Source organism: Telmatherina bonti, assembly GCF_933228915.1.
Source record: "Telmatherina bonti genome assembly, chromosome: 10".
Taxonomy (NCBI): domain Eukaryota; kingdom Metazoa; phylum Chordata; class Actinopteri; order Atheriniformes; family Telmatherinidae; genus Telmatherina; species Telmatherina bonti.
The window spans coordinates 23,876,125-23,889,894 of NC_136628.1; the positions used below are offsets into that span (position 1 = coordinate 23,876,125).

At 36.9% G+C, this 13,770-nt stretch overlaps 1 protein-coding gene across 1 annotated transcript in view; it reads left to right on the forward strand.

Moving 5' to 3' along the window:
- Window positions 1–13,313: 13,313 nt before the first annotated feature.
- Window positions 13,314–13,770, forward strand: part of dlg4a (discs, large homolog 4a) — a gene marked incomplete at both ends in the record, with an annotated part of 38,909 nt that continues 38,452 nt past the window's right edge. Inside the window, one exon of the mRNA XM_079247415.1 lies at window positions 13,314–13,415. Within this exon, the coding sequence (XP_079103541.1) occupies window positions 13,314–13,415 (102 nt within the window). The remainder of the gene's footprint in view (window positions 13,416–13,770) is intronic.

Below are 13,770 nucleotides of genomic sequence, written 5' to 3' on the forward strand. Positions count from 1 at the left end.
GGTGAAACCTTATAATATATGCCTGTCATATCCCTGTCGGTGGCAAAAACAAGCACTTTGACTTTGCAGACGATTACCCCTTTAATTACACTGCAGCCATTTCAGGCCATTGTGGAACATTTGTGGCAGGAATTTTTATCACAGAAATGAACGATTGTACAGGTTGCAATTAGTATGAAAACTGCAAAAGGTTGCATAACTGAGACTTATCTGTGTCAAAAATGGCTTCATTCTCTATTTTGCATTAACTCGATAAATGCACATTTGTTAACGGATAAAGTCTTTAACAATGCAACGACATGAGGGAGCAAAGAGCAGCGTGGATAGCTGCTTATTTTAAAGGGATAGAAACAATATTCTGTAAAAGGTTAATTCACATTTTCTACATCCCCTTCCCCCCTTACTCACTGGCAGGGGCAAACATATTTTATGAGTCACAGCTAGAGCAGACTGCCCATCCTCTCTTCTCAGACTCCTGCCTTTAAAATCAAGATATATCCAACACCAATAACTCTGGCTTCCAGGAAAACTCTCTCTCCTCATCTGGTACAACATCCCCTCCCCTCCATGTCTACCCTCTCTTCCCCCTCCCTCTTTTTTATTTCTTCTTCCCCTTCCCCTGCCTCATATCCCTCCCTCTCTCTCTCTCTCTCTCTCTTTCTCCCCATCCCTCTCCTTCTCTACTGCGGGTGTCTGGGAGGCTGTTTTTCCTCTGTCTCTTGCTCATGAAGGGCCGCACTAAGCTCCCTTCTCTCTGCCCGTGTGTGGTAGGTAAATCCACCTCTGTGTTTGTATCTTTTATCTTCCATCTCTCTGTTGCTGCCTCTGTTTTGCATGTTAGCTCACAGTCTGCTAGTCGTTCTGACGGGCTTAGAGGAGGTCTCTTTCTACATTTGTGGGCATTTAATCGAACATACTTGCAATCAGCATCACCGGTACAGATAAATCAGAAATATGTAGATGAGGACTTTCTTTGCTCTCTTTTTACAGATGCTCTGAGTAGGTTGAATCATCCACTGTGGATATTACGTATGAACATGGCCTGGCACATGTGCGAGTGTGCCAAGGAGAGCCTGTTCGAAAATGCAGAAAGAGTTAAACTCTTGCAGACTTGTTGATTAAAGCATTACAAATTTGTTCTATGTTCAGAGGCTTTGTCTGGACATTCTGTAATATTGTTTGTGCACCTCCACCCTTATGAGGACACTAGAAAACGAGACTGTCATCAAAAGATTAGAAATTTCATTCACCTTATAAAGAAAATGGAAAATCATCATTTTAAAAAAAATAACTCATTTTCAAGATTCCAATGAAGGATCTGGATTATCATCAGGTTTAGGAGGATAGATTGGGATTAAACGCTTCTATTTAAGGTTAATGTATTATGAGTCCCATAATGTTGGATGCAGTCAGTGGCTGCAGAATTTTATGCTTTTATGTTATGAAAACAAAAAACAGGGCGTCCAAGTATCCTTCCATCTTAATTAGCTGATATGACATGTTGAGCATTTATTCCTGCTGGGATAATGCAACGCCACAGCCATAAACCACTGAGTGCGTGTTTACATGTGCGTGCATGTGTGTGAGGTTGTGTGTACTGGTTATTCTTGTTTCTGCAACTGAAATAGCAGTATTTGGGTGTAAATTTGTCAGATAATAGAGAATCATAATTTTCATTGATTAGAATATGCATTAGAGTCAATGTTTTGCAGAATATTAACAACAATTCTGTCCTCTAACTTGGACAGACATTTTTGAAGTTGGAATTTAAAGGGCAAAGTTCACAGAAGACAAAGTCCTGATGCTGTCTCAGAGTATTTACTTCCACATCAGATGGAGCATAATCAAATATTAAAAAAGTTCTGTAAACTACGAGTTCCTGTAGTAAGACCTGAGCTTGTTGTTGTCAGTATGAAGGCTACACATGGCCAGTCAGACCATCCATTTTTGGTCCAGATCTTCATAAAAATGTGTCATTTTATTGTGGATCTTGCTACCTTGGTTGTGTTTGTTTCCTCCTGTGAGGTGAGAGAATCAGCAGGTTCATACCTGTAGTAGGTATTCATAGAGTTAGACTACATAGAGAATTCATTGAACAAAGTTCTGTCAACAGGATCATCCTAACTATATAACCAAGGTAACAAAAGAAGACTTGGAGGACTAAACAATTCATTGCGACTCACCCATCAACTTGACCTCAAGTTCAAGTCTCATGAGAGAAAAACAACCTAAAGAAGCCAGAAGTGAAGAGGTCAGAACATTACTGGGAAGAGTCTATTGAGGTCTATGGGTCATCAACATTAATTATTCATTGGCTGTGAAGCATTTTCAACCACAAGTGATGAATAAAATGTAGTCATATTTGTCTTGTTACATTCTGTGGCCCTAATTCACAAGACTACGCAGAAAAGAACTGGAGTTCTTTCATGCTTCATCTGATGTGGATGCAAACACTGATTTTGTGGATGAAAGTCAGCAAGCCTTACTCTGATTTCATAGCCAACTTGCCACAGTACCCTGCAGCAGTCAGAGCACTGTCTGTTGATATTCATTCTGAAATCACATTTAAACACACTTTAAAAAGGGGAACTGACTCACAGCAAGATTTACAGTACATGACACTGACTGTTACTTTTGAGTAAAAACTGATGGCAGTCACAAGATATCGCCACTTGATCCTGCAGTGTTTTTGCTTGGTTATTCTGTAAGCAGAATGAGAAATATGAGCTACATTTAATGTTTGGCAACTAACACTGAGCCTTAATTCCAAGTTGTAGCAACAAAATGGCAGGACTTATCTTTTGGTAAGTCATGCCGTTTCAGTACTCTTCTGACAATAGACACATTGTAGTGTTGTTTTTTTTTAAATCATTTCTTTTAACTTATTTTTAGACCAAGTGTCATTTTACTGTGATAGACAACTGGCTTATCCTCTTAGATATTCAACAAAAGGGATGCTTATGTCCTGATATGTTTACCTATTAATTAGTTTATGGGTCTGCAGGTCTTGGTCAACCAGTCCTCCAATCACACTGTGGGGCATTTGAAAACCAACCACTGTGGAGCTGTGATACGGCATTCATCAAATATTTTTTATTTCAAGCTGAAACTCAGATATTTCAGTGTTCAGGAAAAAATATATGCTCACTTTGAATTTAATCCACAGCCAGTAATCAAGATGCAGGCCTATGTAAGGGCTTTGGTTAATGCAAATTTCAATCCTGACTATGTTTACAATTGCTCCCCATTGAAATTTTCAAAAGCCTTTTTGCAAAAGATTTTTTATCTTTAATAAGATCTCTAATTCAACTAATTCACCCTTTAAAAATAACAAGAAGCACAGTTCCTTGAATTATGTTTAAAAACAATATGGAATATTGGCTTGTTATAGTGAGCTGCTTATTATTGTGCATTGTTAAGAGACTGCAAGGCAGACAGCTAACCTATTGAAAAAGCCCACTTTGATCATCAATACTGTCTAATGAAACTGAATTCTATATTCCTTTATAACAATCTGGCTGTTTTCTGCACACAGAGTTGTCACGTACAGTACCAGCAACCATGTGAAGTACTCAAGGTGAGGACAGAAAACAGTGAAAACATAATCTTACTCCTGTATCAGGATAACAATTTTGCTTCTTATGTTAGCATATGTCTGACAACTTGAATACAGCATTGTGTTAGATATGCATTTTACTCATGCACCCCCCTGCCCCCCAGCCCACCTCCACCAACATCTACATTTGTTAGTTTTGTTTCATACAACTTACAAGTAATTCACTCTTCAGTTATTTAGAAGTAAACTGAGTTGGATTTAAATGGTAAGTGGTGGAAAGATGAGGTATAATAACGCTCAGTCTCAGTCAGCTCAACCTGTTAGCTACCTGTTTGTTTTTTTTATCACTTTGGCTTGAAATTTCTGTTGAACTAAAACTCTACTGCTCTCTTCTTCCCAAGCCAAAGCTATTAGATTTTGCCTGAACCTTGTTTTGTATTTCATCATGAGTGGTTCTGATAAACTTGACCCTGACAGTTTCTACCTTTGAAATCACTCACAAAGCAAGTGCAGAACTGATGACTTTGACATATTCAGTATTAATGGGATTTAGTTAAAATATGTCATACAACTCTTTTCGCATAAACATGGCATTATTCACCAAATGTTTATGCAATCTTGCAATCATCAAGGCAGCCTGTAATGACAGCTGCTCATTTATGCCTGAAAGTTGTCTGAAAGTCAGTACCAGAGGGCACATAAGCAGACATGATTAATCCTGCTGTCGGCGTTGGAAGTTTTTATGAAATCATCAAATATTTATTTGCATCTATGCTTTTATTGGGCACAGTGACTGTATAACAAGCATGCTATAACATGAAAGCTTGACATCCTGCCATATTATCAGTGTCCATTAAACGTGTATATAAATTCAATCTTTTACTGAAAGTGAATTTAATAACAGTCTCTGCCGCTGTGCATGGATGTTTGGTACTTCTGTTGTAACTTTAAGGTCATGAGTTGGCTTAAGTATTGCCCTATAAACAAATTTGACACAAAAATATTTTTATTTAGTTTAATAACAAGTAATGATTCTCCCTACTAATAAAGTAATGATGAATATGCATGAAAGACAGTAAAAGTTAACAACACCAATTTCAAATTTTATAATTAGCTAGGATGCTGTTAATTACCTTGGCAATGAAATTTAACTAGTTTCAAGTAAACTGCAGCCTTTCTACAAACTACTTTTACCAGAATAGTACAACCTTGCTGCTAGAGTTGCCACAAAAACTAAGGCAAGCAAGAAAACGTGAGGAAGCTCTCCTGTATTAGATCCCTGCAAAGGATTTTGGGTCAAGCTCGTTTGTTTGCTCGAAAAAAGCTCCAGTTTTGTTTATATATATATATATATATATATATATATATATATATATATATATATATATATATATATATGTGTGTGTGTGTTCATGTCTTATTGAAGTACGTCCATGACATACATTCATTCACAAAGGAAGCCGTCTGAAATAAGATTCCTACAAATTTAATACTTTTTATCCTGCTAAAATGCCTGTTAAACATATGAAAAGCATGTCAATAACAAGAAACTAAAGTTCATTGAAACAAATAGAGAATGTGACTAAGTATCCACCAGTTTGCCATGTTCACAATAGTCAAATCTGGTGAGGAGAGGAGGAGAGATGAAGATAGGACCTTATAGAGGAAAATTGGCCTCACCAAGTGAGTAAAACAAAGAAAAAGATTAACAGCATACATCCGTGTGCTCTGAATCACATTGCAGGTTACATTTTTGGGCCCTGGATGCACATTGGGTGGCTATAATAGAAACACAAAATCCAAAGAAGTTTCTAAAAATGTTTCGCAGTTATTGTATTTTAAAGCTGTTAATTAGCAAGCTGGTGAAGTTCCAAAATCTGAATCAAGTCCTCCTTAGCAACTTTTTTTTTCTTTTAGCTCATTTGATAAAATAAATCAGTGTTCATTGCCTATTTTGTTAATTTACTTGCAATGGACAGATTTATTTGTATTTATTTAAATATATAATTTTGTGACATTGAATATAACTGGACTGATTTGGACTAACTGGTTTGGGGCTCGTCTTAATGTGCACAATAACTTAGTCCTAAAAGTCAATGTGTAGACTTCCTGCATACAAATTGCAGCCCCTGTGCTAACAGCGTCCTTATCACCTGGTGCTTAAACAAATGAAGATAACAAAAAAAAAACAAAAAACAAAAAAAAACGCTATGCAACAACTTTAACTTTACATGTTCTAAGTTATGCTGCAGAGCCTTACTCAACTGCATGTTCATTAGGTTAATATAAAAGGAAGGTACATGCTTGCTGATAATTTGTGGATTCTAACTTGTGTTTAGGACAGATTTTGGTGCAATGGACCCTGAAATACCAAGCCATAAGGGTTTTTTTTTCTTTTTTTTCTGTCTTCTTTTTTAACAGTATGTGAATGTATAATTCTCAGCCAGAGGACAGTTGGCGAAGCACTGTTTCAGTACTGTGGAAGGCACACTTCTCCTGGCTTTAGCGTGGGAGGAACTGCTCCAGAGCCCGTCTGTGATAAGAAAGTGGGCAAATAGCTGCAAAGAATCAGACCAGTAACTACTGTGAATTATTCTTCCCTTGTCACAGGAAGTGCGTCATCTGTGCTGTCATGTATTATGGTGAGATTTGAGTAGATATTCTCACTCCATTTGCAGGTGGTGCAGATATTATTTCACAATAGCTTGATTGAAGTTTTTTCTTTTTTTGTCCAATTTTGAAAAGTTTATATGTATATATATATATATATATATATATATATATATACATATATATATATATATATATATATATATATATATATATATATATATATATATATACATACGTATAATATTTTTAACATTGTGTAGGCTTTATAATGTCCTTTATTGTTCAGTGGGTACATAGATGAGAAAGTGGGTCAGGGAGGCTCAGCGTTGCCATCTTAGCAACTTTGTTTCTATATTTAGCAAGTTTTCAGACCCTTTAGACTGTTTTGTTGAAAAAAACAAAAAAACCAAAGAGCATGAAAGTGACTAGAAACAGATCTAACTACTTTTCTGACAGTAATGGAGACTTCTGGAGACTGACATGATATCAGGCATCTATTACTTCTTCATGAGCAGTGGTGTTTTGCATGTCCCTACCCCATCTAAAAGCCCTCATAAGCGGCTCAGTCCTTGTAGTCCCAGGGACTAGGCAGCATTCAGAGCAGATGATCCCCTTTTCTCCAGGGCTGATCGCGCCCTGGCTTACCATCAGATTTCAATGTCTATTAATAAAGAGGGTGAACAAAAACATTTAAAAAGTTGGAGGTGCTGTCACATGTTGTAGACTCCTAATTAACTCCTTAAAGCTCACACTAAGAAAAAAAAATCAAGACAAACAAATAAGGATTTTTTTCTTTTTCCTTTAGACAGTAATATAAATAATCTTTGTTTTTTAACAAAAAAGTGTATGCGTTCTCTCTATCCAAATACATGCATGTTAGGTTAATTGGTTACTCTAAATTGTCCCTAGGAATGAGTGTGAGTGTGAATGGTTGTTTGTCTTGCTTTATTGGCCCTGTGATAAACTGGCAACCTGTCCAGGGCGTACCTGCCTCTTGCCTGATGTCTGGTAGACTCCAGCTTTGCACAACCCTGAATTGAACTATACCATTAAAAAAAATAGAAGAATGTATGTATGTGGATATATATATACACTGCTCAAAAAAATAAAGGGAACACTTAAACAACACAATGTAACTCCAAGTTACAGGAGGAGCACTGCCAGAGCCCTGCAAAATGAACTCCAGCAATCTACAAATGTGCATGTGTTTACTCAAACAGTCTGAAACAGACTCCATGATGGTGGTATGAGGGCCCGACATCCACAGGTGGGGGTTGTGCTTACAGCCCAACACCGTGCAGGATGTTTGGCATTCGCCAGAGAACACCATGATTGGCACATTCAGAACTGGTGTCCTGTGCTCTTCACAGATGAAAGCAGGTTCACACTGTGGGTTGTAGACTCCGTCTCATGCTACATATAAAGGTAAATATATATACACTCCTTAATAAAATAAAGAGAACACTTAAGTGACACGTTGTAGATCTGAATGAATGATATATATATATATATATATATATATATATATATATATATATATATATATATATATATATATATATATATATATATATATACACATATATATATATACATCTCTCTCGCTCTCTTTCTCTCCATCTCTCTCTCTTTTTCCCCATCTCTCTTGTCACGCTTCAAATATCCGAGTTGTCAAAATATTTGTTTGTTTGCTACATTTCCCCAATCCCATGCGCCCACCCTGTCATGTTGCAGAATCCCACCAGAGGAGCCTGCCCCCCCAGTTAGAGAACTACTACCTTATGCTAACGCTCAAACTCAACCCCTTACAAGACAATCCTCCATGCCACATGGCCAGGGGAATACAGGTCTGGGTGGAGGATCATTATATCAATAGCCTATCAAGGCCATCCCAATCTCCAGACCTGAACCCTGTTAAAAAAAAAACAAAAAAAAAAACAGTGGGATAAAGAACGTATTACTTCATCCTGCTCCTTCATTCTTTTTAGACTTGACAACAGCTATTATTTTTCAACTATTCTGTTGGTTTATGTATGTTAATTTTGTTTGAAAAGAATAACTGTAACAAACAATTAAACTAATAAATCAATAAATAACAAATACCAAAAAGAGGTGCATTCTTGGGGTAATAGATATTTGCCTTTGAAGTGTGTTGACTTTGTTACATTGACACCATACTCCATGCATTATGCAATGCTCCCAGTCATCTCTGCTGGTGATCACTCCATTTGAGCATGTAAAATTTACACAGCTGGCTGATTTTGAAAGAGACAGACTAGGAATGTCTAATGTAAAACGTTGCAGTTTTTCTGTATTTCATCTGCTTCTGATCTGAGGTAATCATTTACCAAAAGATTTCCATGTTCCATAAAAGTTTTTTTTTTTTATTTGTATAAAACGAATTAGTCTTTGACCAATTTTAAGGAGAAAAGGAAATTTCTTTGACAATCTAAATTGACTAATAATACTATTGTTTAAAGGCACTTATGATGATTATTTTTGTAAAATTGTTGCTGGCAATGGCTTCTGTAATGATAGCCCTTTTCCAGTATTGTTGGACACTGGTTACACAGTCAAAAAGAAATGATATAATCCAGATTCTGTGAAGGTATGAGTACCATAATTCTCACCTTTAGTGTTTTCCAAGTCTCTTAGAGGTGAGGAAGTCTCAAGAGCCTCAGGAGATTCCCAGGTGCAGCTACACTATTTCTGTCAGCTCTGTGTTGAAGTTAAAAGTATAAGGTTTGCTGTGGATTTCTTTTCCCTTACAGCTTTGGTAAACTATTAAGATTTTTTGCACTTTTTTGGTAGTATTTAATAAAACAAATGCCTTTGAACTAAATCACACTGAATGTATTCATGTGCAGCTTTTATACAGTAAGCACTAATATATGGCAATCAAATATAATATGCAAAAGAAAGGCTTAGATTTTCTTTACAAACAGAGCCATAATTTGATTTATTTCCCACTTGGGGGAGGAATTGTTTTCATAAAATGTGCTTTGCAATCAGATGAAAGAAAGGTTTTGTTTATTTTAACCTTGCAAATGAACCATTACTGTGGTTCCAGTGCTTCTGTGGGTTGTTAGCACAAAACACTATATCACACATTGTGTTACAGCCGCACTAATTATGCTCCATCATAACATGAACATACATGCAACTGGTCAGTGCAGTCTCCTACAGGGAATCCCTACTGTAGTTATCTGAGGTCTGTTTTCTGTTTTTCACCTTGCTATTAATATAACTGAGTTTGAAAACAAAACTCAATTTTACAACTCCTGTTTTTGGAAGTCTGTGCTGTGAGTTTGCATGCCTGACTGAAGCTATTTTGTGTGACACTTTATATATGAGAGTGCAAAGTGGGACTGACTAGTGAAATCACCTTTGGCATACTTTTAATGGGGTTGCATGGTGTGGTGGTTAGCACGCAGCCTCATAGCAAGTAGATTATCAGTATAAATCTTTGCTGGGACCTTGCTGTGTATGTGCAAAACATTCATTTCAGCTTAAATAATGTTTCTACATTGAATGAAGGGTTGACTGTAAGAATGTATGACTTTCCCATTTGTCTTGGTGACAGTGTTGAGATTATCTTTTCACTCATGTAGAGAATACCACGTGCTTTTTGCACAATGACGTTTGTATTGCATAAAATTAAGAATAGATGCTATAAATGTTTGTAATATTGCATTTACTTCAACTGTGAGGGTTTGTTTTGTTGTAGCAAAAATACAAACAAAAAAAAAAAAATCATCACCTCATCTAAAATAGTTAATATGAAGTGAATTCAAAGACATGTTGTACATATAGAGAAATATCATGCATCAATGCCAAAGACATTTATATTTTAGTTTTTACATTCTGTTTCTTACATTAATTATAAAAAGGAATAATGATAATCATAATTAAATTGTCAAAATGAATGGTGATGGAAATCATAATAGTATTATTTGCATTTAGTTATAAGAACAAGATTGATTGAACTTTTGGAAAAGGAGAAAGACAATGTTACACGACACATCCGGTTTTACCCCCAGGATAGACTTTGTACTGTTTTTGGCAGTTGCAGACCCAGGAAGCGGCTCTTACAGAAACAGAGCGCTTTTGTAGTTTTTGTATTTCTGAGAAAATCTGTCTAATTGACGTCACTTGAGTCACGTGTAATTGTAAAATAAGACACTGCTTTCATGCAGAAACCCATAAATGATAGAAACACACTTGTTCTACATACAGTGACCAAAATCTTCTGGTAAGTGGGCTGTTTGTCAGGTATCTACCACCCCCTGCAGATGTTGTCATGGAAACACTCTTTTGGGGTTTTTCTTTCTCTCTCTCCCTCTCTCTCTCTCTCTCTCTTTCTTTCTCTTTCTCGCCCTCCCTCATACAATGCAGCAATAGGATGTTAATGCCATGCTCAGCACACACAGTTCAGGTTTCCATGTGACTCCCACACTTACATAATGCTGTAGTGGAGGGGAAAGCAACTTCCAGTACTTTATGACTGTATATTTTACTGTATGTGTGGTAATCATAAATAATGCTTGTCCTACCACTGGTGGTTGGCTGCTGGCATATTAATGGTGCTTATAGGAAAACTATGTAAGTGAAAACAGGTATGCAAATCTTACCTGAAGAAACTTTGTGTTGCACGTTGTTGGTCCTGCTACAAACAGACTTGTGTTTCATGTTTGAGTAATGCATTCCATTTTCCTTTTTGTGTTTTTCTTTAATTCAATAAGCAGCATAAAAAATTATTTGTAGAATTCAGCACAACTCAAGTCTGGTCTAGCCTTGTGTTATAATTTGTGTGCACTTATGTGACAACTGCACTGATGTCTTCAGCACTTTGCAGATTTCCCAGCATATCCCCAACACTCTGGGAAGGCGCTCACATAGAAAAAAGACACTATAAGCAGGACACTGATGTATTAGGAATAGTCTCTGTATTCCATTTAACACTGACGTCACTTGGGAGCACTGAGCCCTGCACCGCAGTCGGTCCTGAGATGAATGCACAATATTTAAATATCACCTACCTGGTTCTCGCACTCCACCCTGTGGGCTCACCATGACAACACAATCACAGACAGCATCAAAACAAAACACCAATAAATTTAAAAGAAAAAAAAGAAAAAGGGAAAACAAGAGAGCTTCTAAAGAGTGCTAGTGATTAAAAAAAAAAATAGATCCCACCTGTTTGGGAGTTTCATCTTCCAGCTTCATACAGCTGCTGGAGAAACTGGAGATTCCAGGAGAGCAGTCATTATCCTTTAGTTTGAGCATGTCCAAAAATAGATACATTTTGGCGTGGGAGTTTTGCATCATTGGCTATATTTATGATAAAGATTACTTTCAAAGTGTGGGAATTCTTTTTTGGCATCCTGAAATTAACATTGCCATGTTTTCAAACAAACTATTCAGAATAGTTTTTGTAGCTGCCAGAGTAACAATTACAGAAATATGGGTTAAATCAGATACCAATGGTACCAGAGTGTTCTATAGAGTGTTTTTTTTTTTGTTGTTTTTTTGAAGAAAAGCTTATTGTTCTTTTTGGTGTTTAATTACCCTCTAAAGGTCACTCATCTATTGTAAAACTTCAATACCAAATAAAAAAAAAAAAGAGAATTATTTGCATGACTTAAGACTAAAAAGGCATTTATCTTATTAAAAATGAAAGAAGCTTAGAGACAAAATAAATATTTTCCACATGAAAACAGTTACATCTTTGACTACTACATTTATGTATAAAATGATACCATGGACTGAAAAATTTGATTTTCACAGCATGTACTTATTCAACAGAATTTATATAATTGTTTATGTCTGGACTTATAACAATTATATATATATATATATATATATATATATATATATATATATATATATATATATATATATATATATATATATATATATATATATATATATATATATATATTGTTATAAGGTTGAGAGGATCACAAAAAAAAAAAAATACATATATATATATATATATATATATATATATATATATATATATATATATATATATGTATATTTATATATATTTACTTTTTTTTTTTTTTTTTTTTTTTGTGATCCTCTCAACCTTCTAACAACGAACTGCTAATTGCCGTGCTTTGATAAGCCACCCTACTGACCTGTCTATAAATAGTAACATTTACTGTCAGACACAACCAGTGAGGAGAACAATTACAATAGTAAATCCGGTAAGCAAGTGTGAAGAAACAATACACATAAATATTCGCACAGGAGATGTGATGCAGTAGAGGCCTCAGCAGCTTATGTCACTTCACAGCTTGCCACTTTGTGTGAAGCTGAACCTGCTTCTTTGACATGTGGGTCATACATTTCTGCATAGTTAATGTACACTATTGTGAATGTATTTCGCAAATGTCTACCTTTGAGTTTATTTACGAAATGTTTCTAGATTGAGAAAAAGGAAAGACATAAAAACAGAATCAAACATGAGTTAACAGACTAAAGGCTTTCAGTACATCGGACAGCTCCAAAGGGCATTTCTGCAAGTAGTTCAACAGGGGGCGCAGCTATCACACAGTTCCATGTGGATGTCAGGCACAGGCTGTTTGATACAGTCTATATCCAACCTCCACTTACCTGAATGGGATGCATGTTTGTTTGTTTGTTTGTTTTATCAGGAAGATTGTTTGTGTGCACTCTCAGTGGACAACTGTCAGCGTCTGTATTCAGTCGTCCCCCCCCCCCCCCCTCGTGATTAAAGCTGCGCCCTGCGTGGAAACTTCATGAGCAAACAGGCAGGGTCAGTGTGGTGAGAAAGGAGACGCAGACTAGTGCAAACTGTGACTGATGTTGCTCGTGTTGAACCTCGGGACAGTAAGGCAGTGTTGGGATGACAACCGACGTGTTCTGTCTCAAAAATGAACGATTTGAAGTTGAACAAAAACACCAACACTGGACCTGAGAAACGCTTTCGCTATGGTCATATTACGGTGGGGAAGCCGGCCTATTAACGAGCATCATCCCCTCTTCCTCCCCTCCCACCGCAGCTCTCCTCAGCCACCGCGGCTCGCGCCTGCTTGCATCGTGGTTGTGAGTGAGTGTGGCGGCGGACCGACGAGCTGTGCTCTGTTCTGTCTGCCCGGTGTGAGGCTCTGGACTGATGTCTCTGCCTGTCAGGAATTTAAAGTGTCTCTCGCCGGTCATGTGCCAGTGTAAGGTCATCTGCAGCAACCGGACCCTCTCTCTCATGTTCGGGTGCAAGGTAAGCTGGAGGCGGATGCAGCTGTGGCTGCAATCTTACAGCTATTTGTACAAATATGGAATAATGAATGAGAGGAAGGCCTCTAGAGGAAATCGCCGTTTAGGTTTGTGATCCTATTGGCTTTGTCTGCGATTGATTACTCTTTGACTAATTTGAGCCGCAGTTTTCTTCAGATTAGTAATTAGAAGCCCACAGATAGGCTGTCTCCCTCACCTGCCTCGTGATGACCATATGTTTTGCAGGTACTGTTTTAATCAGAACATATCACGTTTACATATTGTGGTCGGGTGTTCATGTTCATAGATGGCCGATTTCCATATGCACGTATAGCTACAGCACCCTTGTCAGGCATGGC